Source organism: Phalangium opilio, unplaced genomic scaffold (assembly GCF_054372755.1).
Source record: "Phalangium opilio isolate 3A_F unplaced genomic scaffold, DU_Popi_V2 ptg001170l_1, whole genome shotgun sequence".
NCBI lineage: Eukaryota > Metazoa > Arthropoda > Arachnida > Opiliones > Phalangiidae > Phalangium > Phalangium opilio.
In genome coordinates this window covers 12,905,100-12,924,141 of record NW_028324255.1, presented here as the reverse complement: position 1 = coordinate 12,924,141, position 19,042 = coordinate 12,905,100, and the positions used below count along the sequence as shown (strand labels likewise).

The 19,042-nt window shown below is 38.9% G+C and overlaps 4 protein-coding genes across 4 annotated transcripts in view; all 4 read left to right on the top strand.

Annotated features, from left to right (window-relative positions):
• The window catches only part of LOC149587344 (uncharacterized), a 280,925-nt gene that overhangs the window by 58,923 nt on the left and 202,960 nt on the right, over window positions 1-19,042 (top strand). The window lies entirely within an intron of this gene.
• Window positions 4,638-5,723, top strand: LOC149587354 (uncharacterized). Its single transcript, XM_089863567.1, has one exon. The coding sequence runs from the start codon at window positions 4,638-4,640 to the stop codon at window positions 5,721-5,723; it is 1,086 nt and encodes a 361-aa protein (XP_089719693.1).
• LOC149587353 (uncharacterized) lies at window positions 5,720-7,825 on the top strand. Its single transcript, XM_089863566.1, has one exon. It carries the CDS (start codon window positions 5,720-5,722, stop codon window positions 7,823-7,825), a length of 2,106 nt encoding a protein of 701 aa, XP_089719692.1.
• On the top strand, window positions 9,995-13,032 carry LOC149587352 (uncharacterized). The gene is made up of 7 exons (XM_089863431.1): window positions 9,995-10,107; window positions 10,224-10,290; window positions 10,394-10,555; window positions 11,089-11,259; window positions 11,336-11,550; window positions 12,064-12,356; window positions 12,737-13,032. Exons 5-7 carry the CDS (start codon window positions 11,392-11,394, stop codon window positions 12,957-12,959), a joined length of 675 nt encoding a protein of 224 aa, XP_089719557.1. The 5' UTR covers window positions 9,995-10,107; window positions 10,224-10,290; window positions 10,394-10,555; window positions 11,089-11,259; window positions 11,336-11,391; the 3' UTR covers window positions 12,960-13,032.

Sequence of the window (19,042 nt, the reverse complement as noted above, 5' to 3'; positions counted from 1 at the left end):
ATTAAGCCTTGGCTAAGAAGTTGGCTTTTAGTCGGGGTTTCTAGTTTTCCACAAAACATTTAAACCATCGTCAATAATGTTTTGTTGTGATATGTGTGAGTGAGAATTCCGTGGTTAAATTGAAACGGTTTGGACAAATTTATTCCCAGTATCTTTAATATAAGAATGCAACGTGTTTCTACGTCCACCATATCACCATTTTTCTTTTCGACGGAGAACCCAGCCAACGGAAATTTTGGAACGAAAACCAAGGAGGATAGATTCCACTACGATATACTGTAAGGTTGTATGTCCATAAACAGGCTAATCCTTTCTATGAGCAACGAGAGAATCTTGTTGTTCGCGATTTTTACCATTAGCTCTATGGCCAGTTTCATACCCCCCCCGAAGGGGGGTTATTATGAACTCCTGGTATAATGTTATGTTACCTGAACTTTTCCTTTGATTTACTTTAAGAAAGTTTCTCGAAATTATGTGGTAATTTTATCGGTAATGTAATTTATACGTTTGGTAGTTATAGGAAAAGTAACTATAGTTAATTTAGTAAAGAAAATATCCGGAAAAAAGTGGTTAAAGTTGGAAGAAGTAAACTGTTTTCCTTAATCGTTTTAACCATTAAGCGTGACGTTGTGCCTAATATGCCTTCAACCATAAGTAACATAAATTTCTGTATGTAAGCCTTTTGGTGCGTTTTAGATGGACAATAGTGAATTCAATGGTTTTTATGACTGCGAATTCTCGTAAGTTCATGGTGAAAGTAGGTTTTAATTGTAATTACTTACTTATGGGGACTATACCTTATGCAACAACATTGAAGCATTTTCAACCAATTAAGGCAACTGGAACTAAATGATCTCGCCATTCCTCAAAGAGAAAACGAAGGCGTTCGTCTTGGCTCAAATACTAACTCAGTTCTTTATCGTCAAGTTTAAATACGTTCATGTGAGAACTGTTTTTAGTTGAAGAGTCATATTCTTTGACCGTAATTTTACTTAACGCCTTCACAAAATATCGTTTTAATAGTATAATTATTTAAGAAATTCAAATATTTTATCTTGCTTACTACTAACTAGTCACAAGATTCCCTTGAACAAACAAATAAATTTAATAAACAAATTGTTTTAAAGTCAGATTCCACAATGAGTGATCACGACAATACAACCATAAAAATTGCTATAGTTGAGGTAAGGTTGTTGGGCGGGTTTTCACGAGCATTTATTATTATTATTAAAGTATCAGTGGTCAAATTGCGATCAATTAAGGTATTACTTAAATCAGAAGGATATAATACTCTTCTCTAAGAGAGAAGTGTACTACAAAGCGGGGTAATTGTAACATGATTCTTTCCAACATCATTTTTCATTCGGAGCAAGGTTACTAAACCGAATCATATTCGCAATAAATAGTACCCTCGTCATTACTCTATTTGCCAATGCGCGTTTGTGGAATTTGGTCCCACGTCAAGACAATCAAGGTTGGTGGGTTGATTGTTGAGAATTTAGTACTGTTGAAAAAGTGAATACGCGAATTCCCTAAATTTAAATTTTGTTAATTGTTTTATTGAAAACCCCTTTTTTTCTATTTTTTCTTATATTTAATTCCATGAAATTTTCTTACTTTATGTACTTTCCCTTTTAAATGCAAACAAGAGCGAGCTAGAGAGCGCGCAAACAAAATTCCCCAAAAACCTTCAGTAGCCGATACCATCGTGATAACCAAGCCAGGTCGAGAGGTAAACAACCCCGAAATTTTCCATAAAGAAGTTGCCTAGCGACCTGGCGACCAAAATCCTCCTTTTTACACCAAAAAACCCATGACGAACCTCGATCGTATCGAATAGCTGCATAAAGAAAGAACTCTTCAGAACGCTTCCATCCTCAAAACCGCGCGCTCGAATAGCTAGCCTCTCTCCACCCTTTAACATTTTTACTCGTTTTTTATATTTTCTTCAACTTAAATAAAGTTTGTTTTTATGTTATCTTTGGAGTTAATTATTTTAGTAAGCAAGTTTGTCCCAATACCGTCGCGATCTGTTTCAGTCCGGGTCACGATGACCACAGCTCTCCCATAAAGAACCTTTCCTCAAAACGAACAATAGGATTAAATTTCAATTACACCCAACCACCCATTTAATTGGAATTGACCCTACACCTCCGTTTTATGGTGCCGAAACCCGGGACTAAGCGGCTATATAATTAAAATAATTAACGAAATTCAAGATGAATACAACGCAAACCGGAGCCTCGGGCTCTAACACCACCACCACTACCACCACGGCGGCGAGTAACAAGACCACTACCTCCACCACTGCGAGTAGCAAGACCACCACCACCACCACGAATGCCGGAACCACACCTCCAATCACGGCATTATCCACCTCAACTACCTCCTTAAAAAAGGAACTTAAACTCGCAAAGGGGATAAGAGCAAGCGCGCGAGCGGCAGCAACCAGAAAGATAAATCAATTAAAGGATTTAATGAAAGACCACACCACCGACGTCACAGATTACGAGGATGGACTATCCATTCTACTAGATAAGGAAGAAAATCTAGTTCAGATCGACGCCCGAGTCGAAGCCTTGATCGAAGATGACGTAGAGATGGAGCACGAGACCAACGACGCAATCCGATACCGGGAAGAAATATCCGAGATTCGTTTAGAGGTAACACGGATAATAAAGAAGGCCAACGCACTAACATCAACCCTGGGATCAGCCTCAATTTACTCTGGGCAAACCTTGATCCCGTTCAACACGCAACAAGGCTCAACCTCTTCCACCAACGCGCCAATTTACCCCACCGGAAATGCTCCATCCACCGCGGGAACCCAACCACCACCCTCGGCAACAACGCCGCCTCAATTACCATCCACCGCGGGAACCCAACCACCACCCTCGGCAACAATGCCGCCTCAATTAACAACCACCGCGGGAAATCAACCACCACCCTCCGGAAATCAACCACCACCCTCCGGAAATCAACCACCACCCTCCGGAAATCAACCACCACCTTCGGCAACGACCATGCCGACTCACCAACCATCCGCCGTCGGAAATCAAACACCCTCATCGGCAACGATCGTGCCGGCAAACCCACCTCCAAACGCGGGATATCAACCTCCGCCTTCGGTAACCGCGCTTATTAACGCGGGAATTCCTCCTCCTCTCTCGGCGGCGAACGCGAGTCCCAACCCGTTCACGAACTTTTCTCGGCAAACTCACGCACCCAGTACGGGAAACTCGAACAACGGCAGACCCGAAATCAGACTTCCTCCTATACCTATTGTTCCGTTCAACGGAGACGTCGCCAACTGGACGAGTTTCTGGGGAAGATTCGAAGCATCTGTGGATAGCAATATTCATCTATCAAAGGTAGAAAAATTTATTTACTTAGAGTCGTACCTAGAAGGTGAGGCCCTTCAAACCATAAAAGGTTTCACCCAATCCGACAATTCTTACGATGAGGCTATTAACCTCTTAAAAATTACTTTTGATAAATCTGATTATGAGGTACACACCCACATGAAAACGCTGATGGAAATTCAGCCAGTAGACCATTCTAGTAATTTGAAAGCCCTAAGAAATTTATTAAATACCTGTGAAGTTAGCATGCGAAGCCTTAAGGCTCTAGGAGTAAATACCGAAGAGAGAGCTTCATTCCTTTTCCCCACCCTGTTAAAATGCTTGCCAAACGATATTAGAACGCAGTTTTGCGTTAGACAAGGACCCACTTATAATAATCAAACGTGGAACGCGGCGAAATTAGTAAGCTTCATTAGGGAGCAAGTAGAAAGCCGTGAAATGGCCGAGATGCTAAGCGCGGGGCCTAGAAAAACCGAACAGGTGGTACGTAATGAAAATAGGTACGGTCAATCTTATGACAAAGTTAGAAACCAAGGAAGGCACGAGAACAGACGCGTGCCCTCCGCTTCCACCCTCACCACTGGAACCCAAAAACCCTCTGATTACGTGTACTGCATATTTTGCAAATCCAACACCCATCAGTCCATTAACTGCCAGAGCCAAACCCTAGAGCAGAAACGAGCTAGTATTAAAAACGGTGGCAGGTGTTATATTTGTTTGAAATATAATCACGATACCAAACACTGCCGTTCTAGATTTAAATCCTGTAAGGAATGTCAGAAAAAACATCACTACGCTATTTGCGATAGAAACCCCGTAAATTCCCAAAGCAAAGCCAACCCTGGGGAAGCCAGTGCTAGCCAAAACGAAACGGTAACGTCAGCCATTACGCAACTTGCCACGCCCGTTCAAAATAAAAACAAGGTAGTCATCCTCCAAACCGCCAGAGCGGTTGTCCGAAACCAAAATAACCCAAGAGAAAAGGAATCCGCTAGGTGTCTACTGGACGGGGAGATCAGGTCACCTTCGTAAGACAGGAGTTTTCACGGAAATTAAACCTACCCATTGTAGGAGAGCAGACTAGATGTTTTTCGTTTTGGGGCAGAAATCCCTACCCGAAATAAAGCAAGGAGGGTTAAAATAACCCTGGAGAATAGATTAGACCCCACCCAGTCCGTTGAAATTACAGCTTTAGAGCTACCCTTTTTATGCCACGTTTTCACCGAGGTGAATAAATCCGATTACGAGGAAATTATTAAATCAAAAAATATGCAGATGGCAGATGACCATATTGGGGAAGAAAATGGGGATTCCGAAATTGACATTCTCATTGGAGCAGATTTTTATTGGGACGTAGTGACAGGTAAAACCGAAAGAATTGCCCAGTCATTAGTAGCAATCGAAACCAAGTTCGGCTGGTGTTTACAGGGACCCATTAAAGGCTCACCAAGCCCTACCAACACTAATTCTGTATCAGCCAACCTAATCACCATAGGTCAAAAGAGGGTAAATGACTCGATTAAGAAATTTTTTGAATTAAAAACCATGGGGATAAGGGGAGGTGAAGTCCAAGAAAACCAAGCGGACCTAACCGTAGAAAATTTCTCTGAGAATGTTTACCATGACGGTGAACGCTACAGCGTAAAATTTCCTTGGGTCACAACAAAAGAAACCCTTCCCAACAATTATAACCAAGCCCTTAAAAGAATGAGCCCTCTTTCTAATAAATTCCAAAAGGACCCCGAGTATTTTTCCGAATATCGAAAGGTTATTAACCAACAATTAGAAAATGACATCGCAGAGGAAGTTCCCCCAAAAGAGTTAGATAGTGCAACACCTGGCACATACTATATGCCCCACCAGGGGGTAGTGCGAAAAAAGGCCGTAACGACGAAGCTCAGGGTAGTCTTCGACGCTTCTTCTCATGGTTACGGGCACCCCTCTCTGAATGACTGTTTGTCCCCTGGTGGAAACCTCAACCCCGATCTCCTACTCCCCCTTTTAAGGTTCAGAGTAAACAAAATAGCTGTAGTCGCGGACATCGAAGCCGCGTTCTTGCAAGTTGCCCTTGACAAACCCGACAAGGACTCTGTCAGATTCCTTTGGATAAAGGAAGACCCCAATGGCAAAATTATCCCAGACCAGTTCAGAACATTACGCATGTGTAGAGTTCCATTCGGAATAACTTCTAGCCCATTTCTGTTAGCTTGCACGATTAAGTTCCACGCCCAAGAAGCCAAAAACCTAGACCCCATAGTCAGAGATAAGATTACAAATGATTTGTACGTAGACGATTTGACAAGTGGCGCCAACAGTGTTCAAGAAGCATTGACAAAGCAAAGGGGGCAACCGAACTTATGAAGGGGGCGGGCATGAACCTGCGGAAATGGGGAACAAATTCAAATGAATTAAGAAAAGAATGGAATAAAATATCTGAATCCGGGGAACCAATGATGTTCGACCAAGTATCCGACCCCGTAGTTAAGGTGTTAGGGATTAAGTGGGACACCCATTCCGATACATTCTCCTTTGATCTGACAGACTTAATTGAGATGCTAAAACATTTTCGCAAGACAAAACGCCAAGTACTGAGCCACGTGTCTCAAATATTTGACCCAATTGGCCTTTTGTCCCCTTTTACCATTCGAGCCAAATTATTGTTCCAAGGCTTATGGAAATTAAAAGACATGGATTGGGACACAGAACTCCCCGTTGATATAGGGAATGAGTTTGAAACCTGGTGTCTGGAACTACCTCAACTGCACCATTTAAAAGTTGACCGACACTATTTTTCAAACTCGGATGACATAATTAGCCAGGAACTCCATTGTTTCGTGGACTCAAGTCAAAAGGCTTACGCAGCCATAGTATATGTTCGCTACCAGACCCGAGATAATCAAATCGGAACCTCCTTAATCACCGCGAAAACAAGAGTAGCCCCTGTAAAGGATGAACACCTGACCATACCGCGCCTAGAATTGATGGCATGCCTCTTAGGAGCCCGATTAGTCAACCATGTCAAATCCACATTTAGCGAAAATGTAGCCAGGACATATTTCTGGACAGACTCTATGGTAGCATTAGCCTGGGTAAGGGGGAAAGTAGAAATTTGGAAGCCATTCGTTAGTAACCGGGTGATAGAAATCCAAGCCCTAAACGAATGCAAGAATTGGTTTCACTGTCCGGGCGCAGAAAATCCGGCAGACCTGCCCTCTAGGGGAATCAAGGCCGAAAATCTTGTAAATAACAAGTTTTGGTTTGAAGGCCCCACGTGGTTAAAGGGCCACGAAAGAGAATGGCCTCCAAGCCGAAACCAAACAATAAACCCAGAGCACCCCGACCTACAGGTAGTAGCAAACGAACGACGCAAATTAACCTTATCCGTCACCACTGTAGAAAACCTAAATGCCGAAAATGTCATTGACTTGACACGATACTACCACTTAGGCAATGCATTAAGAGTAACCGCATACCTATTCAGATTCGGACAAAGGAAATTCAAAAGTTCAGGCCCAATTTGCGCGGAAGAAATGGAGCGTGCCGAGATACTATTTGTGAAATCTGTCCAAGCCTTAGAATACAAAACCGAATTAAAGGACCTTAGGAGTGGAGAAGGGGTCAGCAAAAATTCAAAAATTTATTCCTTGACACCCCTTCTAAACTCAGCTGGGATTATTTGTGTAGGGGGCAGGTTAGAAGAGTCAGCCTTATCTTACAGGGAAAAGCACCCAATCATTATGCCAAAAAATCACAGATTTTCCAAAATGCTCGTAGTGAGAAGCCACTCCCAAATATTTCACGGAGGAATTAATGACACCATTACCCAGTTACGCGTGAGATATTGGATTCCCAGTGGAAGACAGTTAGCTCGTACTATAGTTAAGGACTGTCTAACTTGCAAGAGATTAAGGGCAACACTTGGCAACGCACCTACTGCTCCATTACCCATGGACAGAATCACTGAAACCCCTCCCTTTTCTATAATTGGGTTTGACTTTGCCGGTCCCATTTTGGTAAAAAATCATAATAAAGAAATGAAGAAGGCCTATATTCTACTAGCCACCTGCGCGGTCACTCGCGCCATTCATTTAGAATTGGTACTATCGTTAAACACAGACGATTTTATGATGGCCTTTCGCCGACTTATTGCGCGTAGAGGGGTACCTACCACAGTTTACTCCGATAACGCAAAGACCTTCAAAAAGGCGAACTCCGACCTCAGATCCATATGGCAAGGCATTAAAACAGACTCCTTAAAGGAATTTTTTGGAACAAGAGGAATTAAGTGGAAATTCATAGTTGAGAGAGCCGCGTGGCACGGAGGCTGGTGGGAACGCCTGGTCCGGTCGACCAAAACCACATTGAAAAAAACGATGGGCCACGCCTCCCTCACCGGCCCCGAGCTCGAAACTATACTTATTGAAACAGAGGGTGTCATCAACTCCAGACCCATAACCTACTAATATAATGATGCTAATGAACCGACCCCCTTAAGTCCATCCGAATTCTTAATCGGACGAAGAATAACTTCCCTCCCTCCCATCAGTTTCAAAAAAGTGTGTACCCCAAAGTCGAGACTAGAAATACAAAATAAATTAAAATCCCGAGAAAAATTAATTCAAAACCTCTGGGTACGATGGAAAAGTGAATATTTAATGGAGCTTCGGTCAGCTCACCACGCCAACAATAAGACTATCGGTAAATACGAAGTTGGCGATGTTGTTATAATATGCGACGACAAAATGTCACGCCACATGTGGAAGCTTGGATTAATCCAAGAAGTGATCATAGGACGTGATCCAAAAATTCGCTCCTGCGTGGTAAAAACCACAAATGGCAACGTCATAAGACGTACAATTCAGCATCTCTGCAACTTAGAGATAACCAAATAATTTCGCGTAATTAACCCTGGGTGACAATGTGCATTGTCACCGGGGGGAGTGTTGAAAAAGTGAATACGCGAATTCCCTAAATTTAAATTTTGGGAATTGTTTTATTGAAAACCCCTTTTTTTTCTATTTTTTCTTATATTTAATTCCATGAAATTTTCTTACTTTATGTACTTTCCCTTTTAAATGCAAACAAGAGCGAGCTAGAGAGCGCGCAAACAAAATTCCCCAAAAACCTTCAGTAGCCGATACCATCGTGATAACCAAGCCAGGTCGAGAGGTAAACAACCCCGAAATTTTCCATAAAGAAGTTGCCTAGCGACCTGGCGACCAAAATCCTCCTTTTTACACCAAAAAACCCATGACGAACCTCGATCGTATCGAATAGCTGCATAAAGAAAGAACTCTTCAGAACGCATCTACAACTACAATTATCCATGACATTGCGTTCACTGCCCTTGTACGTTTACAGTGAATGGCACCGTGGCCAGTTATTTTAATTAAAATACCTAGGCCACAGGTCCAGTTTTAAAAAAATCCTTATTTCCAACACTGACCCATCTATCCTTATGCCTTACTGAAGGCTACAGTGAAATATCCATGAAGCGTAAGCTTCTATTATAAATCCATGGCCCAAGTAAGGCAACTTAAGCCTTGGTCGAAATTAACATCTAAAATATAAATTAAAAAGGTATCTTAAGTATAGAATTTCAACCGAGACACATAATTAAACGAAAAATAGACCCGCCAGAGAAATTTTTAATAAATATAGTGTTATATTTATTGAAAAATATCAAGTTAAAGTTTCAAGGCGGTGAAATGGCAAATTAGCGTCGTCTACTTTAGAGTAATGAACAATTAGCGTCGTCTGCTGTAGAATAATCTTTTGAGGTACTTACATTTTTAATTAAATTAACATACTTAGACTTAATTAATTTTGATGAAACTTGAAAAAGGCACACCTTTAATAGTTACTTGTTAATTTCAAAGTATTCCGAAACGTAACTTCGCTTTAGTTTTTAAATGATTCGATGTACAGGAGCACCAAAAACCCCATGTTATTCCTATGGGAAAATCGGCGAAAATCTGTGAATTTTCATTTAACATTACGGGAGGGTGTGGGATCTTATCTAGAAGGGCCTACCGGCCCTCTAGAATAAAAAATAATCTTATAATTATATTTAAGATATTTTGTATCTTAGATGGCGCGCTAAGCGTTTCGGAGGGGGGTGAAAGTTAAAAGTACGTTTTCCCCCCCCTTTTTCTGGAAAAGTACGTTTTAGAGTTGAGAAAAGTACATTCCCAAAATTGCTAAGAACAACACTGTTCCATCCTCAAAACCGCGCGCTCGAATAGCTAGCCTCTCTCCACCCTTTAACATTTTTACTCGTTTTTTATATTTTCTTCAACTTAAATAAAGTTTGTTTTTATGTTATCTTTGGAGTTAATTATTTTAGTAAGCAAGTTTGTCCCAATACCGTCGCGATCTGTTTCAGTCCGGGTCACGATGACCACAGCTCTCCCATAAAGAACCTTTCCTCAAAACGAACAATAGGATTAAATTTCAATTACACCCAACTACCCATTTAATTGGAATTGACCCTACACCTCCGTTTTAAGTACCAACAGTTATAGAATTCACGCTAGCACGGTGCGATGTCTATCTGAAATTTGATGAGCAGAAGCAAACAAAAAGGGTTGGCCTGGGAAGAATCATGTCGCATACCGATTAATAGGATACCCTTCTGCTTAAATTTGTTATTTTGCTTTTTCTGTTAGTATTATAAGGAAATTATTTCTGAGTATGCGGAATGGGTTGAAAGGCTACGCTACCTTTTCGAGTCTTGCAACAGAACGTTAGTATATTTTTAGAATGTACAGTAGGCCTGGGAGAAAATGACCGATGCGACAACTTCTGGTCATCTGCTCCTGTTATTACAATATAAATAATTTCATTTTCTTACAATTTCAGTGTTTATGTTTATAAATGGATCGAGTATGGCAAATATTCGAATTTTGGAGACCTCCTTAAATATGACGTATACCTGACTTCGTATTATATTAATTTTGCGAGAAATATTAAGGAATTTAGATTTCCGAAGAGGAAGGGCAAGACTTAATCATACTTTTATTCATTGGCAGGGCTTAGATTTGGCCTTAGATGTCCATGGAATAAATGAGGATGATTTAAAAACTACCAAATATACGAACATCTTTTACGTTGAGAAGTTAATCATTCTCTCTATTAATCCTAAAGCCCACCCAGAAACCATCAGTGGAAAACTTTTTGCTATCGACTCCCAAGTAAGATCTATATAAATACCATAAGTTTGTCACTGGTTACTGAGAGCTTGTCATGAAGTGACGTAGGTGAAACGTCATAGATTCCCGTAAAAAGACGCCTGGTGAGGCGCTGTCAATCTAAATCTAACCTTTTACGTGTCCTATTATTATTGGGGTTAAAATAACCAAAGCAAACCTCAGTACCTGACCTAATATTATTGAGTTCCAAATAACAAAGCCAAACATAACCTTACCTGATCTAATACTATTGGGGTTAAAATAACCAAATCTACATCATCACGAGCGACTGTCGTTTTCACATCCCGGTTAGAGAACTGCTGTAACGTTACACCTCGATTACGAGAACCGCTGTATAGGGAACTGCTGTAACGGGTAAACTGCGTTTACGAGAAAGCGCTTTTTAGGGAACCGCGGTTATGAGAGCTTCTCCATTTGAGTGGTTCAGTGTTAATTTGGTTAATGATTTCAAGGATTCGAAAAAACTCATTACGTGAGAATATGTGTTGCATTTTTCTCACGAGCTCTATTTGCAGATCTGCTTGATTTTTCTGATTACTTACGTGGTGATTTCTTGTCTTTTGGCTGTTGATTTTAACATTCGATCGTCGTTTCGTACCTTGGATAGTAAAATTAATTGCGGACCAAAACTAAAGCTTTTAAAAGGATTTTTCTATGGTTATTATCTGCAAATATCTTTCTACAAGGTATATAGAAGCGTTATACACTTTTGCAAAGAAATTATACTTAATAATCTACTCGACTATTTATTATCTTTTGCAGGATCGATTCTCCAAGCCAAGCGCACATTGACCAGGTTTATTTTCGGATTATGGTTGATGGCTGTATTTTTCGGATCCTGCGCTTTCATGAGCAACATGAAATCGGATGTTCCAACTGAATGGGACCTAATCGACAGAATTCAAGATGTCGCTGCGAAACCGTCTCTTGTTCCGGTCTTACAAAATGAACATCATTACTCTAATAAGTTTTTAAAAGTAAGCTAAAGGTGTAACAAGCCATAACAGTTTGGATAGTCCCCTCTTATCTAGCCCCTTTTTTTTCATGTCATCTCCCTTCTTTTGAGGAAATAGATAATGTACAAATAGATTTAGCCTCTGGTACTAGGGAGAAATGAGGTAAGAGGGATTGAAAATGATGATGGGCGACCTGCAGCACTGAAACTGTCCCAGTGTACCTTGCGCATGCCCTTATGCTTAGGTAGGCGATTGTTAAGTGTTGCGCCATTATATTTGTATGAGTTTTTAAGACACAGGGGCGTCATTTACGATTCAGTAATGTACGACCCAACCTAAACGCTGAGGATGCTTTTAGGCCTACGGTGCCATAGCTGGGGGTACATAGCCCACGTTATAGGTACGGGGGTTACCACTCCATCCCACACTCCCTCAAGCTGGTACGATCTTCGCAAACATGCATTTTTCAGGATATCTAGAAGTTTGGTGCTTCTCGGACTTCTCCTAATCTATTTGAATTCGATTTCTAAACAGAATCGATATGGAGAAATTGGTCAAACTATTTACGAACGTGCTGAACGCAATGAGGCTTTGGTTTTTGCGGAGTTATTATACGAACTTGAAATGGGTATGACGAGGGAAACAGAATTTGTCCGATTTTTCCTTGACCCACGCGATTCAATGTGGCCAGTTGATTACTCGTTTCCATTTTTCAATAAGTCCAAGGACCTATACTACATCGGTAAAGAAGCAGTCTTTGAAACGTTTATGGCAGCGCCGATAAACCCAAAGGTTTCTCAGGAATGTATGGATATCGTAAATGCAGGGTAAGTATAGCAATAATGTTTCAAGCTTGTAATAAAGATAAGACTCTAATGCCGATGGATTAGCAACGTTCATAATAAATACACTAAGAAAAAACGCGTACAAATGTTACACAACCCCTTGACGTATTGAGAGTGCAAAATATAATAACCACTACCCGTAATGATGTATTTTTTATCTACAACGATTTTCTTCTAAAATGACATTGAATTACACCTCAGACTGTTATTGGCTAACAGGGGCTAATAACTGGCTCGCCTGCCGCTCATCAGAGGGCCATAAATATTATTTTCGTGAATCGCGTGTCTCCTGCCTCACTTTCATATATTTCTACTTTCCTTTGGCAAAGTTTAAACTATTAACTTCTCCTCTACCCTTTTAGAATGTACCGTATGATCGAAATGGAGCCTTATCAATTCCACCACGTTAATGAAAAATTGAAATTCATGCCCTATATATGGCAACCAACTGAGCAAGATGACTGTGTCTTTACCTTGCGCGAAGCGTACGTGGTTTTTGTCATTTACCTCGGCGGAATTACTCTTAGTTTGATTATATTCATTTTCGAGTTGGCTGTGAAAATGGCTTTAATGAGATTAAATTAAATTCAATTATATCGAACTTACAACACTGGAAGAAGGCGATGAGTATAAGATGCAGGTGGAAAATCAAATTCAATGAAGCATAGTTATATTTCGAAAACTAAAACTTTGGAAATTTTCGCTGTAACCTCGTGAAAAACATTGACCACGTGTCCACTCCCTATCCAAGGGGAGTCTTTGTATCTTTGCGTCACGTGGTGCCTGTGACGTATTTCAAGTAGTTTTTACTGTGACTTCTTTACAGTAAATTTAATCTATAAATACACAGCAGAACATATGTTATATTTAAAATAAATTTTGTTTTCGATTAATTATAAGAGAAGCGAGATGAGACTAGAAGTACTGAGCGAACCAAATTCTTCACTCAAAAGTGAATATTATTGACAACACACCAACGGTTGGCCCTCTAGTAGCGGTTTTATGAATTTTCCCTCCAAAACGTGAGACGCTCGTGGCGGTAGACGGCCGAACTAGATTCAAGCACAGGCGTCCGTGTTCTGCGGCTTTAGGTTGAGGGGAAGGGGGTAGGAAATGTTTTTGGAACTCGACCAATTTTTTCCTCTCCAGTTTTAGCGCGTGGGAAGCGGCATAAATACTCAAATTTGTTCACTAGTGCCAGGAGGATCTACTACCAATGCTAGAGCCCTTCACTTCTAGTCTCATCTTACTTCTGATTATAATAAAATAGATTTCTAACGCGTAGTGAGTGATTTAGATTAAAATTGATGATCAATTATTCACTCTGAATTTCCCTCATTAAGTTGCATTCATATTTCCTAAATTAAAGGGTATTTAATTTTTTCTAGTGGATTCAAAGTATAATCAGGAATATATACAGATAATAGTAATTATTGCGCCCCATATCTCCTAAGTTGATTTCAATACTGGTTTTCCGGGTCAGGCTTAAGTACTATACGTCATGCTTCAAAACTCTGACGTTTATCATTGGTTGGTATGAACGAGAGTATAAAGCAAGTTGCTCTTCCCACAAACTCCGCCTGGAGAGTGGAGACGTTGAGAAAACGGCTACACAATGATTTTTATTATCTGTGTGCATTCCTGGTATAATAAACAGTTCCGACTGAAGTACTACTAATAAATATATTAACTAGAGCACGCAGAGAAAGTAATTAAACGTTCCGAAACTATGGAAAAAGTACAATTAAATCTAGGTAAATAATTTGAGAATAATAATGCGTGTCCACAATGGATTGTAATTTCATTTCTTCATCGTATTCCAAACCTGGGAGGCTGGTCTATAAACAGTGGCCCAACCCTTTTCCATTATGATAAGTTATACAAAGAAATGGTTTAAAAGATTTTAATAGCAGAAAAGAAACCCAACCGTTCGTTGCCCTTTTCGCACTCGTCTATAAATTCAATAATATTTCGTCTGACGTTACTAAAGTATAACTCAATCTGTGATTATGGGTTTATTTTATGTTTATTGATAGGACTAAATATTTTTTAAAAAAGCAAAATCATTCCATATCTATCTAATTTTTAGATGAAAATTTTTTATTGTCGCATTCAGATTGCAATAAAGATCTAAGATTCCTGACATAAATTACTCGGCCATACCGGTGGAGGAAAGCTGAAACCCACCAATATGGCTGACTTAGGAGAGTGTGACGTACCACTCACCCAAAATCGTAGCTCTCTTTTTTCCTACATCAAAGTTGCATATATTAGATCACAACTAATATTTAAAAATACGTACGTCTGTACCATACTGTTTAAACCTATCGTGGTAAAACTTAGAAGGGTGTGACGTACCACTCACACACAGTAGGGTTGCTAGGGTTTGAAATTGGGGGGGGGGGGCTTAATCTAGGCAAACTATTTGAAAGTTGTTATAGGAAATTAATAACAATAATTATTGGTTCATTGGAAGATGTGTAGACCTTTACAACTATCCGACAATTTGTGTCAACGTGAAATTATTCGTATTTTAAAGACATACTAACTTTTATTGACTATGAGACAATTTTGGATGAAAGAATTAGTTTAGTTTTCTTTTACTTTTAGTCCCCATTACTGTTTGATATTGAAATTCATCTCTACAAAGATTTTTATACATCATATTGCTATAGAATTTTAGGGGGCTACGAGCAATTTTTTGGTAGACTATAGCAACCCAAAAAAGGCCTAGTGACGCCACTGCTCACACAAAATCAAACTTCTCTATTCCCTTTCTACTAAGTTGCATTTATCACATCACAAATGATATTGTAAAATGTGTATAGCATTATACTTTTACTATAAAACATGGTTACTATGAAATTATCTTATCTCTATAAATATGTGAACTTTATTGCATGAATTGAATAAAATATAATTACAACTAGGCCGAAATAAATATAGATTCACTTTAAATAATGCTGCAATCTCACTTTAATAATATCTGACCTTTAGTAAGTAATTGCGTTCCGAAAGTGAAATTAATGTGGACCTTTAAAGTTTACCAGGTCAAGAAGGGAAAAGAAAGCAATAACCCCGCTTCCTTCCCCCAGTAACAGAAAGCAAAAGTTGATCTATATATTAAGAATATTTATAAAGTTGTGCAAGTTTTGATAGTTAAAGATTCGTAGTTGATGAGAAGTAAATAAACTAGTCGTAGGAAATACGGCGAACATTTTCGTCTCTAGTATATCTATTTCTCAAGACGGCATATCTAAAATATACCCTTTTCAAAAGGGGTGCGGAGTATCGTCTGCTTGGATTACAAGACGCTAGATGAAGCTTCAAAGTACCAGTAAAACAAAGCTCTTTTGTTCGAAGCCACACGATCTAACGTCTTTGGATCCATCTAGCGGATGTTTCGTCTTATGAAAACGATACGGGCATACTCCATATTATATTAATAAAAACTGTCTTTGTACACAAAGACGCGAAAAAGTATGAGATAAGTGTAGAAAATTAATTGTTTGAAGTAACAGATATTCAAATTTTCATTTTTGAAGACGTGATTATAAAACATCAATTATTTTAAAAAATTTCTTATCTTAGTTTTTTTCACCAAAATTCCTTAAGTTAAATATTTTATCCTTAAACATGTGCATCATTTTAAAAGTAAAAAACGTATGCATTTTATTTCTATTTAAAATTTAGAGTTAGTTTGAGTATTCGGGCCTATAAGGAGAATAAAATGGGCAGAAAATTGTTGATAGCAGACAGAATAAAACAAGCATGAAAACTTAACAAAACGTGTTCGTTTAGTTTGAAGTTTTCGAGGTTTCAAAAATTAACGTGTTGTATATCTCTCAAAAGATCACAATCAAGCTACAGATCCTTTTGACTCTAATAAGTACAACACAGTCAAAGGGCGAATGTAATTTTCGGTTCGCAATACCTTCAATTTTAAAATATAAAAATAAATATTTCTAGCTATATTTTTCAGATATCCGAGTATTTGAACTTCCTCAAAGCAAATGTTTCTCGAAAATAAACAGTAGTATCAAGGTAGTTTCTCTGAAATTTTTGTGAAAAAAACTAAGATAAGAAATTTTTTAAAATAATTGATGTTTTATAATCACGTCTTCAAAAATGAAAATTTGAATATCTGTTACTTCAAACAATTAATTTTCTACACTTATCTCATACTTTTTCGCGTCTTTGTGTACAAAGACAGTTTTTATTAATATCTGTAACTTCAGTCTTAATATGAATTAAAACTGTTTAGAAACTAGTATTTTAGAACGTATACTGAAAAGCAGGCGCTCCATTTAAGTCTTGTGGTGTTGCGCGTTTATTAGTTACCGCGTTTGAACTTGATTGCTTCAACGCCCAGTCCAACTCAAATTGCCTTCCCGTCGTTTTCACGTGCAAAGCATAGTGGATGCAATAATACAAATAGATTCCGAAGACTTAGGCTAAAAAATTATTACGTAGACCTGTGTACAAAAACAATCTATACACCTGTGCACAAACATATTCCATAGACCTGCGCTGGGTGACCACATTTCCTAAATTTTATAATTTTTCTTATTTTTGGATGTCTTCCTATTAGTTCCTATAATTTCGATAATTTTCCGATATTTTCCTATTTTTTGAAATTGTAGATATTTTGTGCGCTCTCACTTTTGGTTTTGTTATATATCACCAAAGCTATGGAAGCCTCTAAAAATATTTGTCTCGGAAGTCCGTGATGTTTTAAATTTATAGCATATGTTTCTAAGATTACGTTCCATAAGTATGACACTTTCTATATTTCAAAATGCTAGAGACTTAATGAGAGCTAGTTCGAGAACGACGCGAGAATTGACTACACGCGATTTTCTACTCCATCTTCCTATTTTGTCTGTACTAAGCTTTTGACAGGGCCTCATCAGGCGTCGCTTTACGAGAATCTATGAAGTTTCATTTACGTCACTTCGAGACAAGCTCTCAGTTAACAGTGACAAATTTATGTAACATATCTTACGAACTTATGGTTATAATTAAACCAAAGCTCCTTTGTAAATCTAGTTTTATTACTTTCAAATCATTTGCAACCTATATTTTGCTATTTTTTCAAGAGTAGTTCTCTTGTCTTTTCCTGTTTTTTTAATTATACATCTATATCTATATAAATCAAAGTCCTGACTGACTGACAGACTGACTGATAATCATCGCCCAGCCCAAACCACTGGCCCCAGAAGGCTGAAAGTTTGGAGGAACGTTACTCGTAAGTAGTAGGCGCGTACTAAGAACGATTTTTCCAATCCGCCGCCATCTTCATAAATGGCGCCCAGAAATGTAACAAATCTTCTCTTTGTAAGGAAGTCCGCGAGTTGCAACCGATTTCACAAATATTTAGTACACTGGATTCCTTTAACCTATAGACGGGCTGAATGGTCTTTCGGGATCGATTTGTTGCCATCATTTTAAATGGCGGCCAGATATTTAAAAACCTTTCTTTATAGAATGTCTGCGTGTAAAGTAATTAAAAATGTCCCGACGAGCTGATGGGCGACGTCGAGTGCCTTCGCTACTATTATGCTACAAAAATATTAGTCGAATCAGTAAAATGTACGCATACTTGATGGAAGTTTTTACTACACTCAAGCGATGCCGCGGGTAACAGCTAGTCTCCTATAATTTCCTGTAAATCAATTGTAAATTTCCTATTTTCCTATAACTATTACAAGGTTATTTGTAGTCACCCTGAGTACACAAACATATTTCGTAGATAACATAGACTTGTGAAAACACATGTCATATAATTGTGTACAAATTGATCCCGTAGACTTGTGCACAAACCGATCCCTTAGAATTGAGCACAAACTGATGTAATAGACTTGCGCACATAATGATGTCATAGACTTGCGCACACACTGATGTCATAGACTTGCGCACACACTGATGTCATAGACTTACGCACAAACAGATGTCATAAACTTGTGCAAAAAGAGATGTTATATACCTGTACACAAAAGATTCCATGGACCTCTGCAGAAAAATATTCCATACCTCTATGCTCAAAAATATGCTCAAGAATATCTCGTACACCAGTGCACAAAAATACTGCATATCCATATGCACAAAAATATCCCGTATCCATTTTCAGAAAAATGTTCTTTAGACCTGTGCACAAACAGATGCAGTGGCCTTTGCAAAAACAGATTCGTTAGGCCTCTGCACAAACCGATTCAGTAGGCCTGTGCACAAAAATATTCCGTAGACATATGCACAAAAATATTCCGAAGACCTGTGCACAAAAATATTCCGTAGACCTGTGCACAAACAGATACCGTAGACATGTGCATAAACAGATTCCGGAGACTTGTACACAAACGGAAGTCACAGGGTTGTGCACAAACAGATGTCATAGACTTGCGCAAAAAATACATCATAGACTTGCGCAAAAAGAGATGTCATGGATATGTGCACATCAGATTCCATGGACTAGTGCAAAAACAGAAGTCTTAGACTTGTTTACAAACAGAAGTGTAAGACTTGTTTACAAACAGAAGTCATAGACGTGTTTACATAAAGATTCCATAGAAGGTTTACATAAAGATTCCATAGACCGGTTTACATAAAGATTCCATAGACCTGTTTACAAAAAGATTACATACCCATTTGCACAAAACAATTCCATACCC

What these genes read in the sequence shown, in the direction of transcription:
- LOC149587354 (XM_089863567.1), top strand. Translation starts at nt 4,638, where the DNA reads ATGGCAGATGACCATATTGGGGAAGAAAATGGGGATTCCGAAATTGAC.
- LOC149587353 (XM_089863566.1), top strand. Translation starts at nt 5,720, where the DNA reads ATGAAGGGGGCGGGCATGAACCTGCGGAAATGGGGAACAAATTCAAAT.
- LOC149587352 (XM_089863431.1), top strand. Translation starts at nt 11,392, where the DNA reads ATGGCTGTATTTTTCGGATCCTGCGCTTTCATGAGCAACATGAAATCG. An exon ending in ACTCTAATAAGTTTTTAAAA is followed by an intron (nt 11,551 to 12,063) that starts GTAAGCTAAAGG and finishes ATTTCTAAACAG; the next exon opens with AATCGATATGGAGAAATTGG. An exon ending in ATGGATATCGTAAATGCAGG is followed by an intron (nt 12,357 to 12,736) that starts GTAAGTATAGCA and finishes CTACCCTTTTAG; the next exon opens with AATGTACCGTATGATCGAAA.